This window comes from Streptopelia decaocto, assembly GCF_964273445.1.
Source record: "Streptopelia decaocto genome assembly, chromosome: 5".
NCBI classification, from domain to species: domain Eukaryota; kingdom Metazoa; phylum Chordata; class Aves; order Columbiformes; family Columbidae; genus Streptopelia; species Streptopelia decaocto.
The window spans coordinates 24,882,434-24,909,423 of record NC_138659.1 but is presented as its reverse complement, the minus strand read 5'-3'; the positions used below and the strand labels follow the sequence as shown (position 1 = coordinate 24,909,423).

The 26,990-nt window shown below is 41.3% G+C and overlaps 1 protein-coding gene across 2 annotated transcripts in view; it reads right to left on the bottom strand.

The window, feature by feature from the left end:
* Positions 1–5,889: 5,889 nt before the first annotated feature.
* Positions 5,890–26,990, bottom strand: part of TGFBR3 (transforming growth factor beta receptor 3) — a 116,304-nt gene continuing 95,203 nt past the window's right edge. For both annotated transcript variants that reach the window (XM_082054368.1, XM_082054369.1), the window contains exons 11-17: positions 26,297–26,428; positions 25,869–26,036; positions 22,930–23,229; positions 21,994–22,114; positions 18,065–18,100; positions 15,919–16,026; positions 5,890–9,616 (exon numbers count right to left, since the gene is read on the bottom strand). In XM_082054368.1, the coding sequence (XP_081910494.1) occupies positions 9,498–9,616; positions 15,919–16,026; positions 18,065–18,100; positions 21,994–22,114; positions 22,930–23,229; positions 25,869–26,036; positions 26,297–26,428 (984 nt within the window). In that variant the 3' untranslated portion in view covers positions 5,890–9,497. The remainder of the gene's footprint in view (positions 9,617–15,918; positions 16,027–18,064; positions 18,101–21,993; positions 22,115–22,929; positions 23,230–25,868; positions 26,037–26,296; positions 26,429–26,990) is intronic.

Here is a 26,990-nt window from a genome sequence, read left to right as displayed (position 1 = left end):
AAATGCAAGCAGGAGGTCCAGCACCACAGTTGTGAGAACTTCAGTTGGAAATAAGAGCTTTTAACGCTGATCAGAGTTGAGGAAAAAGGCTTTACAGCTGCAGAGCAGAATTCACATGTTTGGATAAAGTGGGTAGTGTGCTGAACTAAAGTTGCAAGAAATATGACTTGAGAGATTAGGGAATAGGTCCTGTTTCCAATAAAAGTCTAAAGAAGGAGGGAAGAGCTGGGGTTCAAGGAATCATCTTTGGATCTGGAGTACACTGGCAGCTGTTCAAAATGGCTGCTTGCCAGATTATATTTCTGTTAATCAGTGCTAAAGAACAGTTTATACACTTGAGAGATGCTCTGCTGTTGTAAACAGACAGAATTTGACTTAAGTCAAAGGAGCAGGTTTATACCAGTTGAGAATCTAGCCCTTAGTTTGCTCTAAAAATGAAATATGGGCTCTGAATAACAACACACACTTTTTTTTTTCTTCAGCTGTGGCACTGAGCCTGGATGCTGGCAAATGCCTCCAGTTTTACACACACTGGTTTCTTTCAATACTGTGAAAAATCTTAAAGGTTTATAAGTAGAAGGCAACACTTCAGTTATCCCACCTAGAGAGAGAAGCTTCACACCTGCATGGCAGTGACCCTAGTCTCCTCTAGCCTGCTTCCATGTAACTCATACCTTCATTGATTGTGTCAAAATAAATTGACATCGTATTCCTACACTGGCACCGCCAGCACAGATAAGTTCTGAGAATTTATGAGTTAATTCCCATTCAACTCCATGATTTTTGTAGGAACTGCACCCCACACTGAGCAATGCTGTCTAGAGAAGATGGACATCCAGGTTCATCCTGGCCAACTGCAGCTGCTCAGTTAGGAACGGAACAGCTCCAGAACCTCCCCAGTGCCCTCACAGGAGACAGGCAAGGTGTGCTGAGCTACCCCAGGGGCTGCCGGCCTCCAGCCACCATATGGAAGCAAAGCTGATGGCTCCCCTAACTGCCTGAACGAAGCAAAGAGATTCCAGACCTTTAAGATTTTTTTAAAAGAGCACAAATGAGTCATATCTTCCAGATGTAAAACGCTTGTTCACCAGAGCTCTGGCTTGCATACACCAGATGCTTTCTGCACTATTCATGCCCACGTGCATTTGTCCTCTAACACACACAATGGCACTTTCCCTTCTTGAGTGCTTTTACTACTAGATGGAATGACATGTGTTTGTATATACATGTGCATTTATATTTAAAAACATAAATGCATGACTACCCAGCTTTTTGGTGTCACAGTTTTGTCTTTGCTCAAAGCACAGGAAAGGCATAAAAAATGTAGCTGAGGTCCATGTAAACATACTATTTGTCATTACTCAAATAAACACAGTAATTAAGATTTCTTACAGCTTCTAAAAGAAAAAATAGCTAATTTGTTCTTGTTTGACAGCTGTTTAACCAGATATTGACTAAGAAGTATGCACTACAGAAGTATGAGGTCTGACTTTCAGCATCTGGTATTCTTATCCTATGATGTAAATATTTATTTAAGGTTTTGGGTTTGTTTTTGTTTTTTACCTTTGAAGGAAAGAGCAATGCTGTAAATGAAAGTTTACGAAAACAAACAATGGAGAAATCTTCTGGAATTGGCATAACCCTATTCCTACCAAAACCAAAATTAACCATATACACCACCTTGCCAGAGCCACATTTCAGAAGTTCATTATATAACTACGGTCTCCTCAGTGGGTTATCCCATGATGCAGGTGATGGGTACAACCTGAGCAGGAGAAATCACGCCTTGTCCGCAGAACAGATCATCCTGTGTGTTCCACGGCCCACAGGGACAGGAGAAGGGCCAGGCAGCTGGCCCAGCAAAAGCCTCTTGGTTTATGACAGACCCTTGTTTAACGTTTAGTAAAATATGACTCACTTCAGGGACACACATGAGGGAAGTCACAAAAAAATTAACTAAGTGCTGCCAGTAAAAACACGGGTGTACTTTGCTTTGTAATGGTACAAAGCATGTCAGTGGGGTACACACTTTCCAGTGTCATCATCCCTCAGCCCTTCCCGGACAAAACAAGCGCACTCTGCTTCTCATGCTATAATACTTACAATCACAACGTTGATCCAACTTTCTTTGTCAAACAACTTACAATAACCTCACCATGGATTCCTTCCTTTTTCCATCCTTTATTACCAACCTCATGTCCCCACATATCAGACTGAGGGCACTGCCAGCTTGGTCTATGTAAAATAAAAATACAGCCTCACCTTCTTTATGTACGTGTTTGTCTTGCTATACCTGTTTCTGTCTCTCTCTACTGACCATCTTCCACATCTTCAGTGCCCTTCATCATCTTGCGCTTGTAGTAGTTGGCTTTTCCGTGCTGCCCTGTGCACCTGAGCTGCCTGAGAAGCACATTTTCTGGCTCTAAGAGAGGGTTTGAAATATTTCATCAGAGGCCTGCAATCCAAACCCCACCTTTGGGTCTCTTTCCACTTAAAACAAAAGAGTGAGGAGAGGTCTGTTTTGTGACCAGAGGCCCAGGCTGCGGAGGTACCACCCGCACGTCTGTTGTGGGCAGGGTGCAGGGGCCCTCATGGGTCCCCACATGGCGGTTCCGTAAGACGCCAGTTTCACTACCAGCCTAAAAATGTAACACACCTTCCCTCTTCATCAAAACCCACGTGCATCTTTCAGCAACAGCAATATTTAATTTTGTGAAAAAAAGATTCACAACAGCTCCGCCTTTCATCTCACAGCTCCCACTGGGCAGACACGGACTGTCATGGCTGTCCTCTTCCAAATCTACCCCTGAACACCCCCTTTCCCTGAGGAGCCGTTGATGAATGCCGCCATGCACCGCTCAGCCATCCCCCTGGAATCCCGGTGCTCACAGCCACCTCCCCTCCCGCTTTGTCTGAGTTCCACTGCAAAACCCTCTTGGGATGGTGCGGAGCCCCAGGCTGCCATTCGGAGCCTGTCTGAGAAGGCACAGGACTCACCGTGAGGGGCTGCCCCTCCGCCTGCCTGCCCCCCACTCCTGCGGGAGCTGGGCAGGGAAGCACAGAAGCTTGTTCCCATTCACAATGGAGATTTTTATTTGGACTGCAGAGCATGGGTTTTAGCAATGGAGTTCCCCAGAAAGCAGGACGAGCGCTCTACCGGTTCTCCTCCTCACAGGGTGCACACGTGCCCCCTGACCGTCCCAAGCGTCAGCTCCGCGACTTGTTGTTTGTTCATTGACCCCTGACCAGAGCTTTTCACATCTCATGGCCCTTCTTCCTGAAGCAAAAGCCAGAGAGAGCTGCTTAGCTTACACGTAAACCTTATTTGTCTGAAAAAGCCTGTTAATAAAGGGCATATCTCAAGGATGGACAACGCCCCAAGCCCTGGATCCTGTCCCACCCCGACCCCCGTGCCAGGGGCAGGGCAGGGCAGCCGGTGGTGGCCTTGGAACCCCGCCAGCTCCAGCCCCTGTCAGGCCCACGTGTGGCACGAGTCTTCAGCCTCCCATTTCCAGACACTTTCAAACTGCTTCCTTCATGTTACTTTATAGTTTCCTTTCAGTGATTTAATTTTTCTATGACATGTTTTGGCACTCAAAAATTTTATGAAAACCTAAATATTCCTGGTGCAAATGCCCCACGTGCATGATCCTCTTAAATCTTACTGTTTATTTTTAATTCTTAACAGCTAATGTTACTAATCACTTTTAGGATCGCGGACTAATAAAAATATCGCGTAGAGCACAGACTTTCCCTGCATCCCAGTCTCTTACAACCCCATGGGATAAGCCTGCTTGTGCTAAAGGACAAACTGGGAACTTTTTTGATCCTTTCACCCAATTCACAAAGCAAATGTGGAAGTCAAACGGTCAGAGAACTGGGAACACCTCAGTTACTCACAGGGATGGCACTTGGATTTTAGCAGGCATACCACAAAAAATTTACAAGGCTGACAAAGCAGAGGGTGGGTTTGCTGAGCCACTTAAAGCAACTTTAAATGCTATCAGCTTTCTCTACTTCACACTCAATATTGTGATATTTAAAATATGGTTTTAATTTTTTGCCAGTACAGTGTGTTCTTTACTAGAGCTGGCAGTTTACGAGCAGCGGTAAGTAATAGCAGAGTGAGACTCCACCCAAATATTTTTTTAACCAATTCTACAGATATACATGCCAAAATAATGGAATGGGGAAAAAAAGATGTCATTTTTAAAAAGTGCAAGAGTAATACTTTTGTGCTGCTTTTCTTCCTCAGCTATCTGTAAACCAGCTCCTCTATATACTTTTCCTGAACACGGCAAAACCGCAGCGCAGCACAGAACTAAAGGCCAGGCAGGCGAGAGCGGCTGCACAGCAGGGCCGGAGCCGCCTCAGTGCACATCATCTTCTGGACGTTCTGCACCGACTCCCTGAAGACTTCTAGCGAATGAGAGACTATAAAAACGTAATTTAAGCCGCAATGTTCTTAGGGTAGGTGAAGTGATGCAACTTGATCTTTCTTACGCAAAGAATTCAAACAGTGCAAATGAACACGGGTTTGCAGTCTAGAGCTGGAGATCTGGGAACGCAGCACAAAAACCGAGGTGCAAACAAGACTTCCAGCCTCATATCTGCTTCACAATTACAAAGTGACAGCTGTGAAAATTTATCATAATACTGGCTCATTTTCATTTTATATTGTCTTGGAAAGAACACTATGATAAATTTAATTGTTTAAATTGGAAGAGCTCTGGACAATGTTTTTTTCTGCAACTGGCACTTGGTATTTTTTTTTGAATCTCCAAAGTGTTTGCTTCACTCACAAATGCTTGACACACACACACACACATATCACTGATGCTTACACTGTAATATGGTTAAGACTCTAAGTTCTTAATGTCTAAAAACACTCATGCAAATATATCAAAATTTGTTGGCTAATAATTGCATTTTAAAATTAGTTCCTCATATGAGACACTGATCCTGCTTTTACACCATGTTTCAGTCAAAATACAAATCTTTAAGGCGAAGAACAGCTCCAATATCTTCACAATGAGAGTCAGCTCTACGGAGCTCATTTCCAATGGAAAAAGATTGTCTTAATGCAAAAAACTGAACTGTGATTGTTATGAAACAATAAATCTATTGTACCTCTGTGAGTTGTAAGTCATAGACAACATGTAACTTATGACTGCTTCTAATTAACAGCCTTTTCTCTACTGAAGGAATCTTTATCATTAAATACCTTAGATACCTTTCTGAGGGAACTCTCTTTTGTGAGTTAATAACCACAACCTTTGAATAACCCAGGGAAATAACCAGCTGAGGCTGGTTCCCCCAGAGTGCCTATAAAGAATATTTTGCACATGAAATACAGGAAATAAAGCAATAAGCAGCACAGTAAACACCCCAATCCTTGCCCTGCTGATGCATGGCCAAACTATCTGCACTAGCACAGGAAGACCCTTCAGTGATGGAAACACACCTCAGCTCTGCTGACGTGTCTCCCGTGTACCTGCAGCCAAAGGAACAACAGCACACTCTTAGGCTTGACTCTGCTCAAGCCAGGCTTTGTGCAGGATGGGACTGAGGTTGTGCCTTGACATGCAACAACTGAATGTCTGCAGGATCAGAGCTTTGGACTTGAAATTAGAGTGAAAAATAGCAGCATTTAACTATATTTATCTATTGGTTTCTGCAAGATGTCATGATACTGAGAAGCCGACCGAAGTCAATGGATAAAAGAACACAGAAAGGAGAAAGTGGAGGTGGTCACTCAAAACCAAACCCTGCCCCAACACACGCAATTCCCTCTGAAGCTTATGGGACACGAGGACACAGCAGTGAGACAGAACTTGACCTACTGCTGTTGGCTCTCTACGTGTTCAAATAAATGAATCACAGCATCAGTTATTAATAAATTGATATATACTTTATTATGCACAAGAGACTAAGATGACATGACACTGTGGTTATCAAAACTGTACAACTATGCATTTCCACAAGTCTCCAAAATACTGAATGTAATATGAAATACAAATGGGGTGTTCAGACTGGCCACAGGTATTAACAAGTAAATTTCTCCCATTCTTTGATTTAAAAAAAATCTGCATTTGGATCTCAAAGAAATGTACTTATTTATTCAAAGGTGAGAATATTGCATTTGGAACTGGTAGGAACATGGCAGCAAAGATCTGATAATGGTATGAACAACCCCACAAATGACAAACAATAACAGGGCAGAACAGTCACCTCACATGAAGGGCTGTCAGCACAACCAACAGTACAGTCTTCTTGTGAAGCATGAGGTAGATATACATAACAGAAAGAACGGTACATACAGGACAGAAATGGTTAGAAAAGGGCAGGGGGAAGGTTACAATCATCAGCATCTACAGACATTTTGCAAGATCCATTTCCACGTGGAAAATGCTACAAAACCAGCCTAACACACAAAGATCTGACTTCTTGAAACATAAACACAGTAATGTCCAAAACCAAATGCTGTAAAAGGTTAGAGTTAGTGATTAGACGACGCGTGACACAACAAGCAGTCTACTTTGGAGTTTAAGTACGTTACTAATAGCTTTTACAGACAGAAGGTGTCCCTTTTAAGCCCAATCCTCCCATTGTCATGTAAGAAGTTCCTTCACGGTCAATTCCATCACTCTGGAGTTCACCACCCAGCCTGTCCCTTTGAAGGCCTCTGCCGGCACAGGAGCGTCCCGCTGGCCAGCCCAGCACAGCGAGCCCAGGGCTGGCAGGGAGGGAACCGCTGGCTTTGCAGTTACGCGTTCAGGAGCTCACCACACCGCCCACAGAACCTCGGAGCGGACACGAACGGCCGCGGTAACAGCAGAACCGATCGGTGTGTCAGTGTCTGGCCTGCGGGCAGCTTAATGGCTGCTGCCCGGTACTACATTTGTGACTGGGAATGCCCGGGTCTGGTTCTCTCTTTCTTGAAGCAGAAATGGCTGTTCCATCTGCTAAGTAATTACATGCAGCTTTTGGTAACCTCTGATAGACAATTAATTCAGATTGATTAACCTTTCTGAATTAAATAGCTGAGTACAGCAGGTTCAGTTAATTTGAACCTTATTTCAAATACAAGTCAACAAATCGAATCTTTGATCTTTATATATTTTTGGTGTATCCAACAGTAAATATAAATCTGTAAATTATTTTAAAATTAGAGTAACTTTTTGATAAAAAAACATTGATAATGCAGCATGTATCTCTCAAAAATATACAATTATCTATTTTACATAAAAAAGCTTTCAACCTGTCCATCCCAACAACCAAATCTAATACTTCCTATGAGAAACTACTTAATAAAATATCTGAGGAAGGAAAGGGTTAAAACCAGGAAAAGCATTTACAAAATATGTAAATTTCACAGTAATTGAAATTAAACATTTCATATAGAGTAACTTACATTTATCTAAAACATTTAAATATATCTTTATACAGAAATTTAATGTAGTAAAATATAGCTATGATTGAACTTAAAGACTCTAGTCTTCTTTGAAGACATCTTTAAAGACTTTACACATAGAATATGCTTATACAATACATTCTGCTGAAGGTTAGGCAAAGCGCTTTCTCATCAACCACACAGGTAGCACATTCATCCTCCCGACACCTCGTAACAGAGTCAATCCTGCACACCCTTACGCATGGGATAACTACGCTTCCGTGACAGTCCTGTCTGTGTCACCAGGAGCACTCATTGGCCTGGTAACACCGAGCACTTTTCAAGTGTGTAACTCCATTCACTGACTATCTCCACAGACTCTGAGAATAGTCATAACGTGTAGAGTTGAGCATCTGCTTCTACTAGCAAGGGCGAGGTGTGTAGTTACTCATATGCATAAATGTTTGCAGGATTAGTAACAGATTTGTTTTAAAGTGAGTAATATTCCACCTGATCCTGGGCACTTCATCGATTGCATATCTTGCACTTAGACCATCCTGGCATCAGCAAGGCACAAGTGTACAATCAGCAAAAGAAATCTGCAGCTCAGACTTCAGAGCAGACTATCACTCTAGTGTAATGAATTCCCCTCTCCTCTTGTAGAAAACACATAACCTTCACTAAAATTAATGAAAGTTACTCATCTCACTTTTAGAGGAAAACAATGCTCACTTTTCCTCAAAGGAGAAGGATCAGTAGAACACATTACAATTACAAAGTGGCAACATAACAGTCAAACAATGACATATTAAAAGTGTCTTGTGTTCTTTTCATTTGGCATCAATTTGAAGGTCAAGATATGGCAATGGCACTAAAAAACGCTGTGACATTTAGTACCTTTCCGACATTTCCATATTCTGACACTACTTTGGGACTATCCAATTGCGATATTCATACACAGTTTTACACAAATCACTGCACAACTACCTTAAGAGAAGAGTTTCATTTTGATGCGCAGTATTCTGCACATGTATCTCTGCTGTGCATTCTTTGTGCCCTCAAAACTCTCTCTTATTTCAAAGGGAATTTGGGCTAGATAGAGGATTAGAACCAAATCACCTTTTTAAAATCCTCTGTCTACCTATTATAAACTAAAGAGACAGTTGTTTTTTTTCTTTATATATACATATGTATATGCATTATATATTTTATGTATGGAAGAAATGCTGAGCTAATTTTCCAATTGCTAAAGTGGTAGGTTAGGCTCTGTATACTTATGTATACATCTATCTGCATAAAGACATTGCCATTAAAGGTACACACACACCTTTGTTAGTGCACAAGAACATTATTTGTCTTAACATTTGTGTGTGCCTGTATTTGGTATAGTAGATTAAAAAAAATCTCTTATTAAAGAGCTTTGGCCCAGAGAACAAGAAAGGGAATGTTAGAGTGTGCTCTTCTCCAATTAGCAAATCAATGCATATTAAAACAAAAATACCTGGAACAAACCTGAAGCTGCAAATACAACCAGAAAGCAAATGAGATGCTGTAGCTGTAAGCTTAACAAAACAAGGGTTACTCAAAAGGGCTAAACATAGCTGAAGTAATAAAATCTTATTAACCAAAGAAATCTGACCTTGAGGCTTTCTTGCTTAGACAAATAGAAATCCTTTGACCTAAGAACATCTTTGTTCTGCTTATCTTGTTGAATTCCCTTAATGAATACCTTGTGCCAATGGGAAGGTTTAGGGAAAGAAAAAAAAAAAAAGTCATATAGACAAAGCAGCATTTTTCCAAACTGGCATAGATTTCACATTGAGGGCGCACAGACCCCTAAAACAGGTTGCAGTACTGTAAAATTAGTAGCTTTGTCACATGTAGCATAACATGCTATAGAAGATCCATCAGGCTGCGTTTACCCATGCAATGTGTGCACATATACACACTCACACACAGTGGCTTCCCCAAAAGAAAATCAGTCTTTTTTTTTTTTTTTCCAAAAGCAACCAAACCAATCCTTTTAACTTCAAAAAGCTGATGTCCACACCCAGTCCCCTGACGCTGTGCCATCCCGCGCTGCTCCCCGCGGCGCTGCCCCCGGTTAGGTGGCGCTGCTGCTGGAGCAAGGGGTGCTCTGGGTGCTGCCGATGCTGTGCGCTGCGCTGCTGTTCTCGGAGGCTGGCGCGGACGTGGGGACCTGCTGCCTTCCCGCTGCTTCCCCTGGGGGAAAAGGGACAGAAAAAGTGGGGTTGGGAGAAGGAAAATTGAAAATGTTAGTTGACATAGAAAACATTAACCCATTCCTTCCCAGTCTGCCTCTTCTGGTGGTTTGCATTTCCATGCAGTGAATATGCTGGGTGACAGACTTCAAGCAGAAAATGTCACTAGACTTTGGCACCTTAGCATTGCTATGCACGTGGGAAAAATAATACTCTTGTTTTCTTAAGCATTTTAAAAGGAGCTGATGGAAACTGTCAAGATAGACACTGTCCATCTTCTGTTTCCAGCTGTCACTCAAATGGGTCCTGTTACATGACTCAGACCACTTTATAGCTTTGCTATTTCATGGAAAAAGGCCAATGAAACGCAGGGCTTAGTTTTAATGCCACTTCATAGAGCAGTATATTTACTAAAAGTAGAGCTGAAGACAATGTTCCTCAATCAGCTGGATACCACACATCCTGAGACATGGCCAGTTTTCTTTGTGTGGAAAAACAACAGGCTACCCTGCAAACTTGACTTGATTTAGTCAGAATATAACTTGCAGGAAGTTCCCCTATAGCTACCACAGTATGTGTAGCACTTACAGCCTGTAGTGAGAACAAGCCTCACTGTTTCTTGTTAATTGTTTACTGATGATAAATTAAAAGCTCTTTGTTATTTGGATTACCAAATCAAGCACTAGGAGTTAAAGCTGGATTTATGGCTCCTGAAAAAAACCTAGATTTTTTGTCTGCTCTTCTCACACCCCTTCTGCACCTGTGGCTGGGATCCTATGGAAAAAATCTAGCTCTCAACTAGCATGGAATTAAACATTTTGCCATTAAGTGAATGCCCAAAAGATCATAATGAGGCCGTGTAGGAAACCATAACTGTGGCATTTTTCAAGTTACAGCGCTCAAATCTGCAACCTTAGAAATATTACAAAATAGTCTCTGCAAAACAGATGGGCAAGACTAAGTTTATATAACCTGCACTGCAGCTGCCTCCTCCCTTGAGCTCATCTCAGAGAATGTGAACCTGTGACCTCAGCGCAGTGACAGGGACAGAGTGCTGCTGCTGGAGCTGCAGAGCAGCCGCGGCCACCAGCACCGGCACAGCTGCCTTCCCAGCAAAGGAGAAGGCAGAAATGTTTTTCCGGATCGTGGGCAGGAACGACTGAGAAAAATCAAAGGCTGGTACATCTCCTTTACAGTGACGCAGATCTCCTGCTTCACATTGCCCTAGGTTATATCCAAAACCTGACACCATGGGCCAGGTCTGCAGAGTCCAATTTTTCTTCCCTGCTCCAGATTTGGTAAGGCTCCCATTCCCCAGTGATTGCTCCAGTGACAGGCTGGAGGCTGGAGGCACTGCCGGCATCCAGAGGGTTACAGGGCCGGGATGAGGCAGCTTCCTCCCGCAGGAGCTGCTCTGGCACACCCCGTGCCCCCCGCGCTGCTGCCCAGCTGCCAGAGCCCCCAGCTCCTCGGGAGTACTGCCTTTAACGCTTTGTGTCTCGGGCCAGAACGTGTCCTTCTGCAGGCTGCTCGGTACTCAGAGGGCTGCTACAAACAAGCGCGAGGTCTGGGGATTTCTCACAGCAGAGGTTGCAAGTGCTCTTTGTAATGGAAACCAGCAGGTTTGCTGCTGGCTCACACCGCGGCCACAGCTGAGAGTGCACATAGGGCCCCCGCAATGCAGCTCCTGCCTTACACCCCATGGGTTTAGGAATGAGCAGGAAAGAAGGGACGGGACAGGGCAGAAAAACAACAAACTAAACCACTAAACCACAGTGCCCAAGAGGCCAATAAAATGTTTAAAAAGAGGGTGAGGATCTCGCTCTTGAATTCAGCACTCAGTTCAGTTATTTACTCTTGTGAGCAGATTTTGTTTCTGTTTTTCCCAGTGTAAGAAATAACTACTTAGCTTGTCCATGAGCAGCAGATTTCTGCTCATGTGTAGCAGGTCAGAATCTACCCCCAGTAACCTGCAAATAAATCGAGTTTCAGCTCTAACTTGCATTTGAAACAGCTTTGCAAGCCATAAGAATAAGATGCATAAAATCAGCATCTGTGTCATCACGCTGTAAAAGCTCTCATAAGCCTTGTTTGGATGCCTTCCCCTCCTGACTTGCTCCCTTCTCCTCCAGTTGTTTGTGTACAAGTCTTCCTTCCTTTTGTACTACAGGATATATTTACAAAGGCAGTGGTAAGCAAACTCCCTTTCACCAAAACAAAACAGGCTAACACAAACATCAGAAAGCAGCGAGCCAGGAGCCCAAGCCCCAGCAGCAGGACGAGAAGCCAGGGTGGCCGCGGGGCTCCCCCAGCGTGGCCCCCAGTCCCCTCCCCGCAGCTCCGCTGTCACCCAGTTCACAAACCACATGATTGCACACAGTTTTGCGTCAGCCTCGGCATGTCAATGCAATCTGTATGCGTTTAACCATAAATTCATTTATAAGCTAAACACATGCTGTTTTTATTTCATGGCAAAGTGACAAGCGCAGTGCCAGAGCCGCAGTGCGAAGCGGTCGCTCTGCTCCTCCCGGGTCCTCTGGAAAGCATCTGTGGAAGCACCTTCGCCTTCCTCCCTTCAGTTTGGGATGGGAGCCTCCTCCCCTCTGCTGTAACTCAATCACCTCTGCAGCACCCCATTTCTAGAGCACGATCAGCAGCTCTGATACACCACAATCACTTGCTGAACAATAACAAACTCTCAGTGTCCTCAAGGACAAAAAAAGAACCCAAATCATGGTGACGTTATGAACACAGCTTAGCAAATACATCTGGACCAGCTGATTCTTCCTGCGTTTTATTTCCTCAACACCTAGCTAATCTGTAGCAAAGTTTTTTTAAAGAATATTCACAAAAAAGGATGTAAAGAAATGTATAAACTACCACTGAAAAGGCATTCCCCATCTGTCTTTTTTGTGTAAACAGCTTCATGTATCTCATGTTACTGAATCAGAACTGCTCAAAATGGACATGTTTCATCTATTGACAGTAAACAAGCTTTTACCCATCTGAATGCGACAACATGCACTTTATTATTCACACTTAGGAAAGCTGCCAGCTGTACTCCCTGTCCAGGAAGTCTGAATGTTTGCTTTTCTATCTCCATTTGCCAAATATAATTGGTTGCTATGTTGGTTTATTTTAAATCAGATCCCATAAAAAAAAGGGAGACGTGGGGGAGGAAGGACACTTTTAACTTCTCAGATTTTGGAACATTTTATCCTCTTAACTTGCAATGCTGCCTGGAGAAGGAAAGCATGCTTTCTAAGAGAATGAAGCGACTGAGGTCTCTCTAACACAGTTCACTTGGTTTAGCAGTCTCATTAACTAACCAGACTTGTGCATGTCCCTTCATAAATATAGCCAATTATCCCTATCAAGATAGATATTAAATTAACAGATATTTATATGATTAGACTTTGAAAGGTTTCTGCATCCATGCACACTGCAAGATTTTCTCTTCTTCACCAGGTAAATATGGTTAATTGTGGCAAATCTCTGCTGCTTTGTTCCTGGGTCCTCTCTAGGCAGGACCAACACTGCTGTGAAAAGTTTTCAGCCACCTCTCATCCTTTAATTGACTGGAGAAAGGATCAATAGTATGGAGTCCTTTTGCAAAAATGTCAGCTAAAACTCCTCCTCTGTTGCTATAATCCAGCTTCCCCCCTCTCTTCTCCTGCTACCTGTGTATCTTCGGAGATCTATACTCCATGCTGAATTGTTTCAGAGAATCTAGAGTATTCTAAACCACAATTTTTACACTTTGTAAGAATTTTTTCATGACCGAAATCAGCAAAAGCCCTACATGAACAAAACAACAACAATCCTCATTCAATACTTGGAGACGAAATTCTACTTATTTTGTAGTTCTTTTCTGCTATCAATTGTTTGAGGTTTTAATGTTAATGGCCTTTCAAGATGAATGAAAGAGCTCATTCATATAAAGCTTTCTCCATGCTAAAATGAGTTTGCCAGTGAAGACATTCCAACAAAAGTGCATCATCAAACCTTCTCACTACCAGCAAAAAGGTGGCCTTTTGCTGTACTGCGTATAGCACTACAGCAACAAAAATAACCTTACTTCACACACCCCAAGCCGCCATCCTCCACCAGCAGTAGCTTGTGCCCATGCTCTGAGTATCACCAAAACACAGGTTTAGACTGAACTAATATTTTCCAACCTTTGGTCTAAATCATGTGTTAGAAACCCAGTGCTACTTGCAACGAGATCTCAGAACACAATTCGGCAATGCATGAATTCTCCCCTCCTTATTTTATTAAAAGTCTGCAGCCAGCTCTAAAATGTTTCCAGTGCAGCTGGATTATCTTGTCTGCCACAGCAGTCGTCCTCTAAGGGACGGTCCCTGCCAGAGCTCTCACTGCACTCTGCTGCAAGTCGTGCTTTTTAGATACAAGATATTATGCAGAGAAAAGTCCTGTACACAGCAACATAGGTTCACTTTCGAAATCCTTTGAAAATTGGAACCAGATAACTTTCTAGACATTTTTTATCATTTCTGTGATTCTCTGACCTGATGAGTTAAAACATCCCCTTTCTTTCTTTTCATTTGTTACTTTTTTCTGGCCTTTTTCTCCACCTACTTTCATCTCTCAAACACAAAGCCAGAGCGCAGCCGCCCTCTCCACTACTTGTATGTGGTCACTATGACTGATGTACTTTGTTAATGTAATTCTTTTAATGGGATTGGTCCAAGTCCTGTTGTTGCTGAAGGATTTATGATGTTGGCTTCGCAGTGTTCCTTGACTTCTGACGCACAACATGTGTCTATAGATGGTTCTGTATATGAACGGAGATTAAACTTCACAAATGCAGGACCAACAATATTCATTTAACAATTCTTTTAATTTTTTGTTACTAAAGGTTACCTATTTGGAAGTTACCTTCTTAGTTTAATTTACTCATTGCAATTGCACTTCCTTTCATTCCACAATGTTTCAGTAGTATATGAAGCAGAATTATACTATTTATACATGTTATCACAACCTTCAAATTTTCCACATTTGTCTCAATTCCAAACAAGCTTCATACACAGCTGATACATTCAGAAGTATTAAACTGCTTATACAACGTTGTTGTACTGCCAACTGGAAAAAAAACCCACAGTTTTTTTTTTTTTTTCCAAATTAACATAAGCTCCTGGTCATAATATTTACAGAAGCTCTGACCTGACAGGGTTGGATTGTCACTCCTAAATAGCTTCCATGATGTTTTAGATGCTGAAAAACCCCTGCAGTGGGCTAGGGGAGAATTCCAGTGCTCCAGAGCTGCACAGGTCTGGAGTAATTGACCTCACATTCTCCCCACCTCCCAGAGAACTTGGCAGGGTCTTGTAAGGTCAAAAGTGAAGTAGCTGAGAGTCCAGCGTGCTGCAGGGATCCTGAGATAGCCCGTAATCCACAAGCAGTCAAACTCAGACGCTGCAAATCAAGGCCACATCAGTGCCCAGTCTTTGTCTGTACCACCTTGCAGATGTACAGAAAAAGCTCTCAAAACTCCCTCCTCTTCCAATACACTATTGTATTGCTGCTAGCTTAGTTTAGTATGGAAAAAAATTCTGAGGAGATACTGAAAAACGATCCATGCATAAAGGCTGCACCAGTCCAGGCACATTCCTGGTTATTTAGCTGGATGCAATTAAATGAGATTAGGCACGACTTCTACCAATTTAATGTAACAGCTGAAGAACGGAGGAGTAAATAATTAGGGCAAAAAGTGTGTGTAATGAAGGTCCAAGAAACACTTTTAAGTCTAGTTATACTCAGAATATTTCTATGCAAATAAAGCATTCTCTTAGTCATTTGGCCCACTCCTTGTACTGATCACACTCCCAGTCACATCAGCCTAATTTATTAACTGCAAAATTTTTTTTAAAAGGAATATGGGCACCAAGAGGTATCCATTAACTGAACTGTTAACCAAATTTGAGATACAGAGATGCTACTAATGATAACACACAAGCCAGGAATACTCAGTTTTACTCATATCCCAGGTGAGTTTTCAAGATTCATGTTTAAAATCATTTTAGCAAATTTTAAACCACGTTCGTAAGCGTAACCACCTCCCTTCAGGGAAGGGCGGGTACCAATCTGCCGATATCCGCCAACAGGCTCATGGGAGGAGCTGCTGGAAAATACCCCAGTAAGAACAGAGATCAAGAAGAAAAGTCCAGGATGGCCATGGCTGGCCCCTCTCCCTCCTTCCCTCCCACCCTGCAGGAGCTCAGACCACAGCACGCGTCCTGCGGCAGGACCTGCGCCGAGCTCTGCGAGAGCCCGCGTACTCACCTGTGTGCGAGTAGATAAACCAGAGCGCTCCCGTCAGCAGGGCTCCGATTACAAATGCTGCAAAGGCAATGCCCACGACAGTCAGCGTGTCCAGACCGTAGAACACAGCTATAAAGGTAAACACGTATAGTAAGGACTTTGTATTTCCAGTGACAAATGCCATTTTACAAACATTCACGCTTACACTTCCATGGAAAAGTTTTTTTAAAAATTCATAGGTAATTAAGCACCATTTTAAGGAACAGACTAGCAGATTCGCATCAAGGAAACAGAAATGATGCTTTCAGAGACTGGCTTCAGTCCAACCAACTGTTCCACATCACAAAGCAAAACCCCAGCTCAGCACACCCAAATCTGGAAAATGTCGCAAAAATGAAGCTTTTTCAGTTGGTTGTTAATAACTTGCTTTCAATTAAATATCCATTTATCTTAAAAATGTGTTCTATAAAGGTCGAGATTTTTGGCAAAAGATGCTTTTCATTTAAATGCCCCAACATTCAAACAAACTTTCCCCTATATCTCCTGCAAGTTCCGCCTGAAATCTAGGTGGAGAACGGAACTGCTGTTAAGAGGGAAGAGATGCCAGCAAAAAGTCAGCAAAAGCATAAATAGAAACAATTGTTTTTCACATTTGGCAATGCTTTCAATAACTGAAATTAATTCCAGAACACAAAAATAGAACCATACACACACACACACGCGGAAATCACTTTCTAGGGGAGAGGCCCTTTTGCAGCGCCATTTCAAGGGTAACAGCATCTGGTTCCTGGATGTATTGTCCCCCAATGTTAACTATCCAAATAGAGAAACTTTGGGCTTTTGTGTTTTTCTTTTTGGTGAGTAGAAATACTTCAAAAAATAGTAATCATTCTTTTGGGGAAATTTCTTCTTACAAAATTGATTTCTAGTTTCAGTATTTTTAATGTCTCTCAGTGTACAACAGTTAAAAACATTTTACTGACTAAGCTGGCCAGGAAATGAGTTGACTGGATCTCCTCAGTAGTATCCTTCAGTGGAATTCCAGTTCTCAAAACACAACCAACCTCACTTTACAGGTTCCTGCATCCAGCAGATGTCCCTACAGACACCCATCAGCTCCTGAGAGCCTTTCCCCTTCTCCTCTTCTGACAAATGTCTTCTCCAGCAGGTCCTGTTGGCAAGGGCCTTCAGGACCCATTCCTGAGTGCCTGTGACCAAGTCTGCATAGGCAACATCTGACAGATAACGGCTTAGCAGTTTTTTCTCTCATTTCTATGAGGGTATTTCTGATTCCTTTTGCCACATTGAGTCATTTTAAATTCAAACAGAAAAGACTATCCTAAACTCAACTGTTGTTTTCCACAAGGCATCAGCTAGTGTCCTCTTAAGGAGGAAACTTAGTGAAGAGGAGAAAGTCACATGGAGGCTGAAGTGGCAGAAGAATCATTTCCCATTCCTTTCGCTATTTTGAGCAAATTTGGTCCCAAAGACATAGGGACAGGAGCAGAGGAAAAAAACCTTCTTTGCTCTTCCTTTTCTAACCTTCCCTTTTCTCCATTCATTCTTGTTTCTGGCTGCAAATCATCTTTGCTTTTCTGTTTATTATTGTCATCTAGTGCTGCTTCTCTCCTTTTCTTCCCTTCCTGGGTCAGTAATTGATCCCAGTTAATTCACTACGCCATGGCAACATAAAAAACCCAAAGAAATTAAACCATATCAAGTCAGTGATCTCATCTACAGCACGACCTGTAAGTGCTGGTTCCATACTAACAGGGCGGTGGCAGCTGCGGTGCAGGGGAGAGCGAGGCTGCAGTCGGACACGGGCGCCCTGCGGCATCGCGGCTGGAACCCAGGCCGGGGCTCAGCAGAGAAAGGGAAATCACACACACACACTCCTCACAGCAGCAAATGAACTTGCTGAGGATGAGACTCTCCACAGTGTTTTCCCAAATTTCACATACACAAAAGGTCACAGACCTTCTCTCTAAATGCTGATGGGAATCTCTCAATCAGCAATACAGTCAGTATTCTGTTCTGTCCCAGAGTTTCACACACACACACACACACACACACACTCAGAAAGCTTGAAGATAATTTTCTTCATTGATCTAATACTTTCTAGACAAAAGTTTCAGGCTTAAAAGAGATTGATTTAAGAGTTACTTACGTGGCTGTCTCACATTTGGCTTTGGAAGAGACGAATCTGATTTAAAAACAAACAAACCAACACCAGAAAACATTAATCAGTGTTCCACATACAGCCTACAAACCATGCAAGCAGCCTTCAGGATCTGATCTGACAGAAAGACATCTATTGTAATTTTTACAAAGTGGGAACTTCAGGAAAACCATCCAGAATTCAATAATCTTGCTCAGCTCAGAAAAATTCTATTCATACATTGATCATTCCTCGGGGGAACGTATCTACAATATAGTTCATGCATCATATGTTTTGCTGGCAAGTACGCTGCAACCTTTCCCACCCACATGTCATGAGGTCTGACCTGCAGTAACTCTGGCTTGCTGAATGTGGAGCTCTTAAAGAGCATAGATTGCAAAGGCTGGTTTAAGGTGATTACATTCATCTAACTACTCACTAATCACAAACAGGAGGTACCAGCATGCTAAATCTCACGCATACAAAAAAATTAAAAGCAAACACTGGCTATCACCTCTAAAGTCACTATTATGGCACAATACACACTGCTTTATCCAATATATGTTGAATCACACATTTTCCTGAGTCCCACTTGGTATTCTGTTTTGGAAGCTGGGTGCTTTTTTTGTTTTGTTTAGTTATATATAGGAAATAAAAGATCATAGCTATTGTATCAAAGCTATTATTGTTGGCAAGAATATCAAATATCATCATCATTATCAGCATGTAACAGAAAGAGACAAGTAAACATGTGTTAAGAAATGAAGAATTTTCCCTTCTTTTGCTTAACTGACTTCTCTTATCTTTCTCCAAGAATGCCACCTCAAGCAGAAGAGCCAGAGATTCTGGCTTCAGATCCGAGGATCTATTTGCTTAGCTGCAGTTTGCTTCTAGACTGCCCAGTAACCCAGGGATCTCATTTTAATTCTGGCATATCTGAGTGTGTTCGGTGCAACAGCTGTAAAAGGATTTGATAAGGCATTGTCCCAATACTTGTTTTTGAATCTTTAGCAACTGAAAAGTTTAATTGCTACGTAAACATATTTATTTAAAGTATTCTTAAACTAAGACTATGCTTCTAACTTCTAAAACCCAAATGGCAGCACTGAACTGCCAGCAATATCCTATAAGATCATTAGACACATGTGCCTACAATATCCAAACTCACATTTTAGTCTTAAACTGCATTATTATCACTTGTTCTAACACACAAGTATTTCTCCCAGGTCACTCTCGGCCGGAAACAGGTGGAACAGTAGTTAGGAAACAGGTGAGCACGTGGAGGGTTGCGTGGGTGTGGGGGTTTAGGTGTGTGTATGCACAAATGAGCTGGGAAGTCATCAAAAGCACAAAACAGCCAAAGCACAACTGAATGTAAGATTTGCGAGGAGGGCTGGGCTGCAACCAAGGGGCATTGAACAGTACAAACATGGGTAAGGGCACTAAGAGACTGTCCAAACACTCCACTAGCACAGCCCAAGTGCCAAGAAAATGCCTTCTGAGCTGAGGGGAGAATGAATTTTCCATGCTCATTCTGTCATTATCCTCTTTACAGAAAACATAAAGTCTGCTAATTAATGATAGGGTGGGTAGCTCATTATCAATTCTTCCCACTCAACCAGTTCTTACATGTATTTTAATGTGGTTTGCTCAAAGCAACACAGAAGCAGTGGAAACCCTTGAGGTTCAGGAAAAGCATCTAGTTTAAAAATATCAGCAGACAGCCTTTAGAAATTATCATGATTTTCTATACACTTGTGGGATAGAGGCACTTGTTACCTGCTCACTTGACCTCTTTTCTATGGCCTGTCTCTTCTTTCTGTAGAAATAATAAACTAGTTTCCACACTTAGCAAAAATCTGAACAATGACATCCATAGATTATTTCAAGAGAAGAACACGCATCTCCTAGCATTTAAATGGACATCAATACGCTTTTCATTCAAGTGGGAGAGAGAGCATGTGTGCAATGCAGGAATGTAAAGGGAAAGAACATGGCATGGAGTTAGATTTTAGACACTTCCATTGGGATCTACTGCAAAAATATAAGCAACTGAGCTTGCAAATAACTAACAAAATTAGGAGGGGAGGAACAGTTATTCTCATTTAGATATAGAGTTGTGATTTCTATTAGTCAATGACAGCCATAAGTTTATGTCTGAATAAAAACATGACAACTTCGCAATGACCAGTTTGCTCTGACTTTTCAAACGTCAAGTGCATTACTTCTTCATTTGGGTGAGGGAGCAGATCCACTGGCAGTAACCTAAATAATATGCTTTACAATGAGAGCTGGTCTGTTCACATGAAAGTACATGAAGAACACCACCTCCGAGATGTAAATTCTCCTGTTCAGTAATGCGATATAATTTCTTCTCCTAATCTTAGGTTTACATATTGGCCACCAGTGGCATTTGGCTTTATGAAAGGGGTTACCTGATTCACTGCAGAACAAGTGCATACCAGCAAAGCTTCGTTGTTAATGTGCCACTTTGTGTTACGGCTGAAAGCTGGGCCATGCTGGAGAGATTTCCACCACGCACCCCACAATTAGACTAAATCACCCACAATGCAACAAAATATCACACTGTTGTCTTGTAACTAATCTTTATAAATTTAGCTCATCTTTGCACACTAAGACCTTGTGCCTCTGACAAAGACAACATTCTGAGCGCAGCCCGAGACGGGAGCTGCGCACAATGCTCCACACATAGGAAGGGCAAAAGAGCTCAGAGTACAAGTCTGTTTATTGAAAGCTGAACTTCAGTTGCAGGATTTACTCATTTTCAATGGAATAAACACTGAAAAAAAGAGAGCTTTGCAAAAAGAAAGTGCAGAATCAGGCCCAAAACACAGTTTTAATTGCACCACACTGGCAGATCGAATACTTGCCTTTAGTTCATAGTGGATTTGATCTGTATTAACAAATTTCTAAAAAAACCCCAAACTAAACATTAGCTGATTTGCAGAGTTAAATAGAAACAGTTGTTGCTTATGTCCCTTTACAATGCTGTATGGTACTTATAATCATTCAAAGACTAAAAAGCACGCTCCCCAAAAACCATTCCAAAGTTCAAACAGCCTTTGGACACAATTGGAAGATTCCGATGTGCACGTGAAGCCAGTAATTAAGCTCCCATGCTAATAAAAAAGAAAAAATGCAAATATATTTTCTTCTACAAATGCATCAAAACATGACTGATGTGGTTGTCAGAGGGATCCACTAAGAAAAAACTTTAAAATTAGATGAAACAGTGAAAACAGTTCTTATTTCCCATCACAGGGCATATTATTAAGTGAGAGTACAGTCTCATCATGCCATTCACCAGTATCTCATAATGCTCTTCAGCCTTTCCAACTCCTTCAACCATTTTTTTCCGTGAAGATTACATAATCAAACAAGCCCCATGACACCTTTGTGTATCTCATCTTTTGCTCTTAATAGTTCAACAATCTAATGAGTCTCTCTCTGGTAGCCACCCCTTTGCTTTACAGACTTACCAGGCTTTAGCATCCTCAGTAATTTGTAATTTCATTGTTGTTATTCCTAAATAGATATTTGAAAGCACAATAAAGAAATTATACTGGAGGGAGAAAGCGCTGCCTTCTTGGGCAACAAGAAGTTGCTTGAAGTGCTACTGCTATATTCATACTTCTGAAACCCATGGTGTTGTGTAGTGCAGTATTCCTTTCTCAATGCCTGGCAAAACCACATGTCCAGAGATCAATAAGAACAGTTAAAAAATGTCAGTGAACTGCCATGATGATTGCTGCCAGGGAAACGTCTAAACAAATAACACTTTACAAACACAGTATCACCACTAGATTATACAATGCCAATACCTGGAATACTCCTGCATTTCAAGTACTGTATGCTACACAACGTAATATATATATATATATACAGCTTTTTCGAACAGTTCAAGCTCATTTTCATACCTTCCAGTTTTCCTTCATGTGTTATTACAACAAGGGGCTTGGTGAAGGTTTTCTTGTTGTGCATCATGGCCAAGATCATGTCCACATTGAGAGAGGTGCAAGCTTCATCAGGAGGAATGCACTGTGGGCAGAAAAACAGCGTGTGAGCTCAGATCCCCCTCTCTGCCAGGACAGCTGTGCCAGCTGCACAGTTGCCTCATTATCAGTTTTATCCTATATTATTTACAAAAAAAAAGGGGGAGAACCTCCAAACAACGCCTGTGTAACATACTGACAAAGGTAATGCTTAGCTGTGTTTCAGGATGCAACCTTTGCCTTCATCAAGGATCCTCTAACCTTTATGAGAGTGTTACTACTGAACTTAAACAGTAATAATTATTTAATTTTTGATTTTTTTTTTTAAATCTCGTAGCCAAAACTGTAGCCACCAACATATGTGCTGATCAACAATGACAAATCATCATTTCAAAAAAAGACACTTTAAGGAGTACGTGTATAAACCCCAAAATTCTTAGAACATGTTCTTTATCAACTAATTTACAGCCATTTCCATTAGTTTTAAGCAAAATGTGGCAACTCTCTTTTGTAACGATCAGATCACAATATTATCTGATATTATGCATGTCTTTGGAAATTAAAGCTAACATTGTTTGTGCTTTGGATATGGATAGCAAAGATAAATCTGAACCACTTGTGTAATAAAAAGGAATTTCTATTTATCCCACATAAGCACCTAATTCAATTTAAACAGAAACTGTAAATTATGCAGCGAAAATGCATAGCATCATAACTCTTATCTATTAAAATCTTGATCCTAGAGATACCATGTTCATTACATCAACTCCACAGAAAGCCATTTATTCACTTCAAAGTTCAGACAAAAATATATCTTATTTTCACCTAAATCAAAAGGTTGGACTTTAATAAATTACTGACCTTTGGCAGTCCTTGAGTGTCTTTGTCTTTATTTGTACATAGAGTCAATTCACAGTGAAGAAAGAGCAGTGAGATGTTGAACATCGGTTTAAATACAAAGCTAAACCTTTTTTTGTCCTTCTGCGCATGTGGTATTGGAAAGTTCACCTTCTCAATGCTGTAGAATTTAACAGATTCATCTTTGGGACAAATGTTTTCTATAATGGTGTAGTCAGACATTCTATCTGGATTTGAAAATGGGGAAACAAAGCATGTTTGAATGGCGAAGCCCAAGGATCTGTCAGCTTTAGTTACAGACACCTGCATCAAAAAGAAAGAGACAGTAAGATCTCAGAAATGACATTTTTAGTTCACATTTCATTAACATTTTCAACATTTTTTTAAAGAGTTTTCCAGTGCCACTTCCAATCTGAACTACTCAAAGGCTAAATGTTAAGGGTGGACTGTCAGAGACAGAAAAATCTCTGGTTCCAAAACCAGCAGCTGTTCAATAGCATAACCCCGCACAAATACAGCAGATGAAACACTCGGTGCAGATCAGACACGGCGTTAATGGCTGCGGCTGCCACCCGAGGTGGCCGTGTATCCCTCAGACACACAGACTCGAACGCAGCTGCAGGGAACTCAATTATTAACTCCACGTCCTTGTATCTGTTTGAAACTTTAGTGTAAAAGAACAAAAAGCAAAAGCAACAGACAACAGCAAACCCACCCCCAGCCAGGAGAGGAATGCAGAGGCAGAGGGGAGGTCATGGTCTGACGTGTGGGTGGCATTCCTGGACTGGGGGAGCGGGGGAGCCTCTAAAAAGCCATAATTTCTTGTGAAATGATCCTTTCAGTTTATTGTAACACTGACATTCATATTCTTTTATGAAGAATAACTAAGACTGCAAATTTCCAGGGAACTGATGTTGTTCAGTTGGACTGAAATGCGCATAACAAGTGCTACAGAATAATTAGGAAAAGAATGTAAATGGAATTTGTAACAAATGAAGCATGTCGCTCTTAATAAACAACAGAGGTGTTGGGCCTAACCATTAACACTGCCTGACGAAAACAGTTCCACAAGAAATAATTTCCCTCTTAGAAGAAATGTGCCTTAAATGTGTACTTAATCCATACGTGCTGCATGTCAATTTAAAGAAGGGCGTGCCAAATTTTCTTGCAATTTATTCAGAAATTTTTGGATGCTATGAGTTGTGCAGTGAATAAAGGCATTTCTCTTTTTTTTTTCCTCTCCTTCATATGAGCAGCAAGCAAATTAGAGATGAAGGGATGTGTTGAAGCATCTAAGCAAGAAAGAACATCATCTTAAAAAAACCAGAAATAAATAGTGATGAATGAAAGTCAGGCTACAGATACTGACAGGTAAAAAAGCTGATGGTGCAACCTAGTTAAAAAATACATTATGGCAAGAAGGACTGGCATACTACGGTATCGTGAAACACCACTGGGTAAGTAAAATGATGGATGATATCTCAAGGAAAGAAGAGAACGACAGGAGGGAGGTGAGACAAAAATATGGTAAGAAAATGACACTCGAGAACAAAGGAAAAAAAAGCCAAGAGACTCAAATACAAAATCCCCAAAAGTTTTAGCAGAGAAGGAAAAGGGAAATAAAGAGCTCTCACAGTTTCTGACCTAAGCAATTTATAGACAAAAAAAAACCCAAATTATTTTTTTTTAATAACAAAAGCAAAACAGAAACAAAAATGTAACAGCTAAAATGGAGGCACAGAAGTTCAAAATTGATACAGATTTTCCACTGTGCAAGAAGAAACAGGAAAAAAAGAGGCTTCTGCCAGGACAGGTAATAAAGAAATCAGAACATCTGTCTGAATAAACAGCTCCAGAACCAGACAAATCCAGAGGGCTTGAAGCCAGGGGGATTCAACCCAGATTGCCGAAGGAAGCAGCCGGTTTTATCCAAATGAAAAAAATAACGTGTCTTTTATAAACATATTCTTAACTGAGTGTGACATACCTTCTTTTTGCTTCAACTGTCTTAAGTACTTTTCACCGAGTAGAAAATGAGGAAGAGACCCAAAACATTGAAAAAATGCAGAAAACTGCGTCAATGTCAAATGGGCCGCTGTGTTTATCATGTGCAGTGTGGGCTCACAGAGGAACTAACTTGGGCAAGAGAAACATGGCACATCTATCAATCTGCTCCTTTTCCTGGTTTTATAAACCCATAGCTCACCACTCATGAGTTGCTAATCTATAAACTAGTGTTACTACTTCCTTGCTAATATTGCACTTATTAATGCCTACTGCTAGTTGAAAAATTCAAAATTCTGTTCACATGACCATCTTTAGAAACACTGACTGTATTGGTTTGAAATACATGGAAATACCAGGTCCAAAACGCACCTAAAGTCAAAGGTACCTGGGTGTTGACTTTGCTGGCCTTGTTTATCTAGAGCTGTTAGATCTCTTGTGTGACAGCATTCAAAAGGATTGTAACTGGTGTTTGTAAGCGGATTGGAGAGAGATCAAAACCTGTATTAACTTTGTAACTCAAGAACACTAGCGTCTGGAAGAAAGACACTTGTAGTCATTTTTTGCATGTCTATATCTTTCAGGTGAGGTTCAGCCATATTACCCAATAAAATGAACCCTGAAGTCTTCATCAGGAAATGCCAGTTCAGAGCAAGAGCTCAGAGACCACCTTCAAGTTCTGCACAGAAAAGCAGATTTGGCAAGAATGACCAATTCACCTTGTAGTTCATCCATTTTGTAGGAATTCTTTGGTTTTGACCCCAAACATTGTCCTCCTTCGTACCCCACAGCTTCTGCTCTCTGCAGCCAAAGTATCCACCTGTCTGCCTAAAGCAACTGCATAACAAGACCTTTCAACTGACAATAACAGACCTGGCCCAGGTACATGGCCTTGCAAAATGTTTCCATTAGTTTGAAAACCTTTTTCAGTTTGTTACCTCTACATATATTGGCCCATTCTCAGCAACAGAGAAGAGTCCTTGAGAGGGAGCAAGGAACAGATCTGTTTTGTACAGCTCCATGTTGAAGGTCACATTGGTGATGTGTGGTTCAGGAGGCCAGGATATGCCTCTGTCATCCTCTGGCTGGTGTAGTGTGCAATTAAACTGAAATGAAAACAAAACAAAACAATAACATCCTGATGCAGGAGTGGCAGCTGGACAAGGACAAATTTGAAGTGTACAATACAGGCCCACCCATGTTCCGTATACTTAGGGCAAATCTTCAAGTGAGTCACAAGAAATAGAAGTGAGAAGAAATGTGTTAAAATACAAATTAATTGCTATACAATTAATGTAATTTATGTGAAGTACCTATTACAACAGGCATTTCTGTATTGCCAGGTGAAAACCCAAGAGTAACATACCGCTATTTCAGGCCAGCTTGAGAAAGTAACATCTCCCTCATCAGCGTCCCCTGGAAATCCATTATCACCTGATTCCATGTCGTCATCATCAAAGCCGCTGCTTTCAGCTGGTGATGACAGCTGAATGACAATCTGCAGAAAAGGTATTGCAAACGCATAAAATTAGGTGATAACTGAGCACTCCCACTTCATGCTTATAATTTTCTTCTCCCTTCAGAACAATGCACAGGCCAAAAGAAGTGCACCAGCTAAGCAGATGGTGAAAGTACATCTTAAACAACCTTGTGCTGAGCATGTAAGATGTGTAGATTACGTTTAGAGAATGCCCCTTAATTTTTTTCCAGAACTCAGAGCCAGAAAAGACACCAGCCTGAGTGCTGGTGTCTGAATGAGCAGCCTGGCATTTCCATTCTATTTCTGGTACTTCTATAAACAACAATGAAAAAAGAAATGGCTTTCGAAAGTGATTTTTTGCGACTTGCAGTTTTTTGTAATGCACTCACGGAAAATTACTGAAAGTTTTAGGGTCATTAAAGGATTTCCTCTTCATTTGTGTATATTTTTCAGAGACACCCAAAACCACAGTGTCCCTTTCTTCCTCTTCCACTTGTTTTTCCTCTGAGTTTCTAGTGAATTTCCTCTCCCCTTTCTTTTTCCTCCTTTACACACTTCTCCATTTCTTAACCTAAAAATT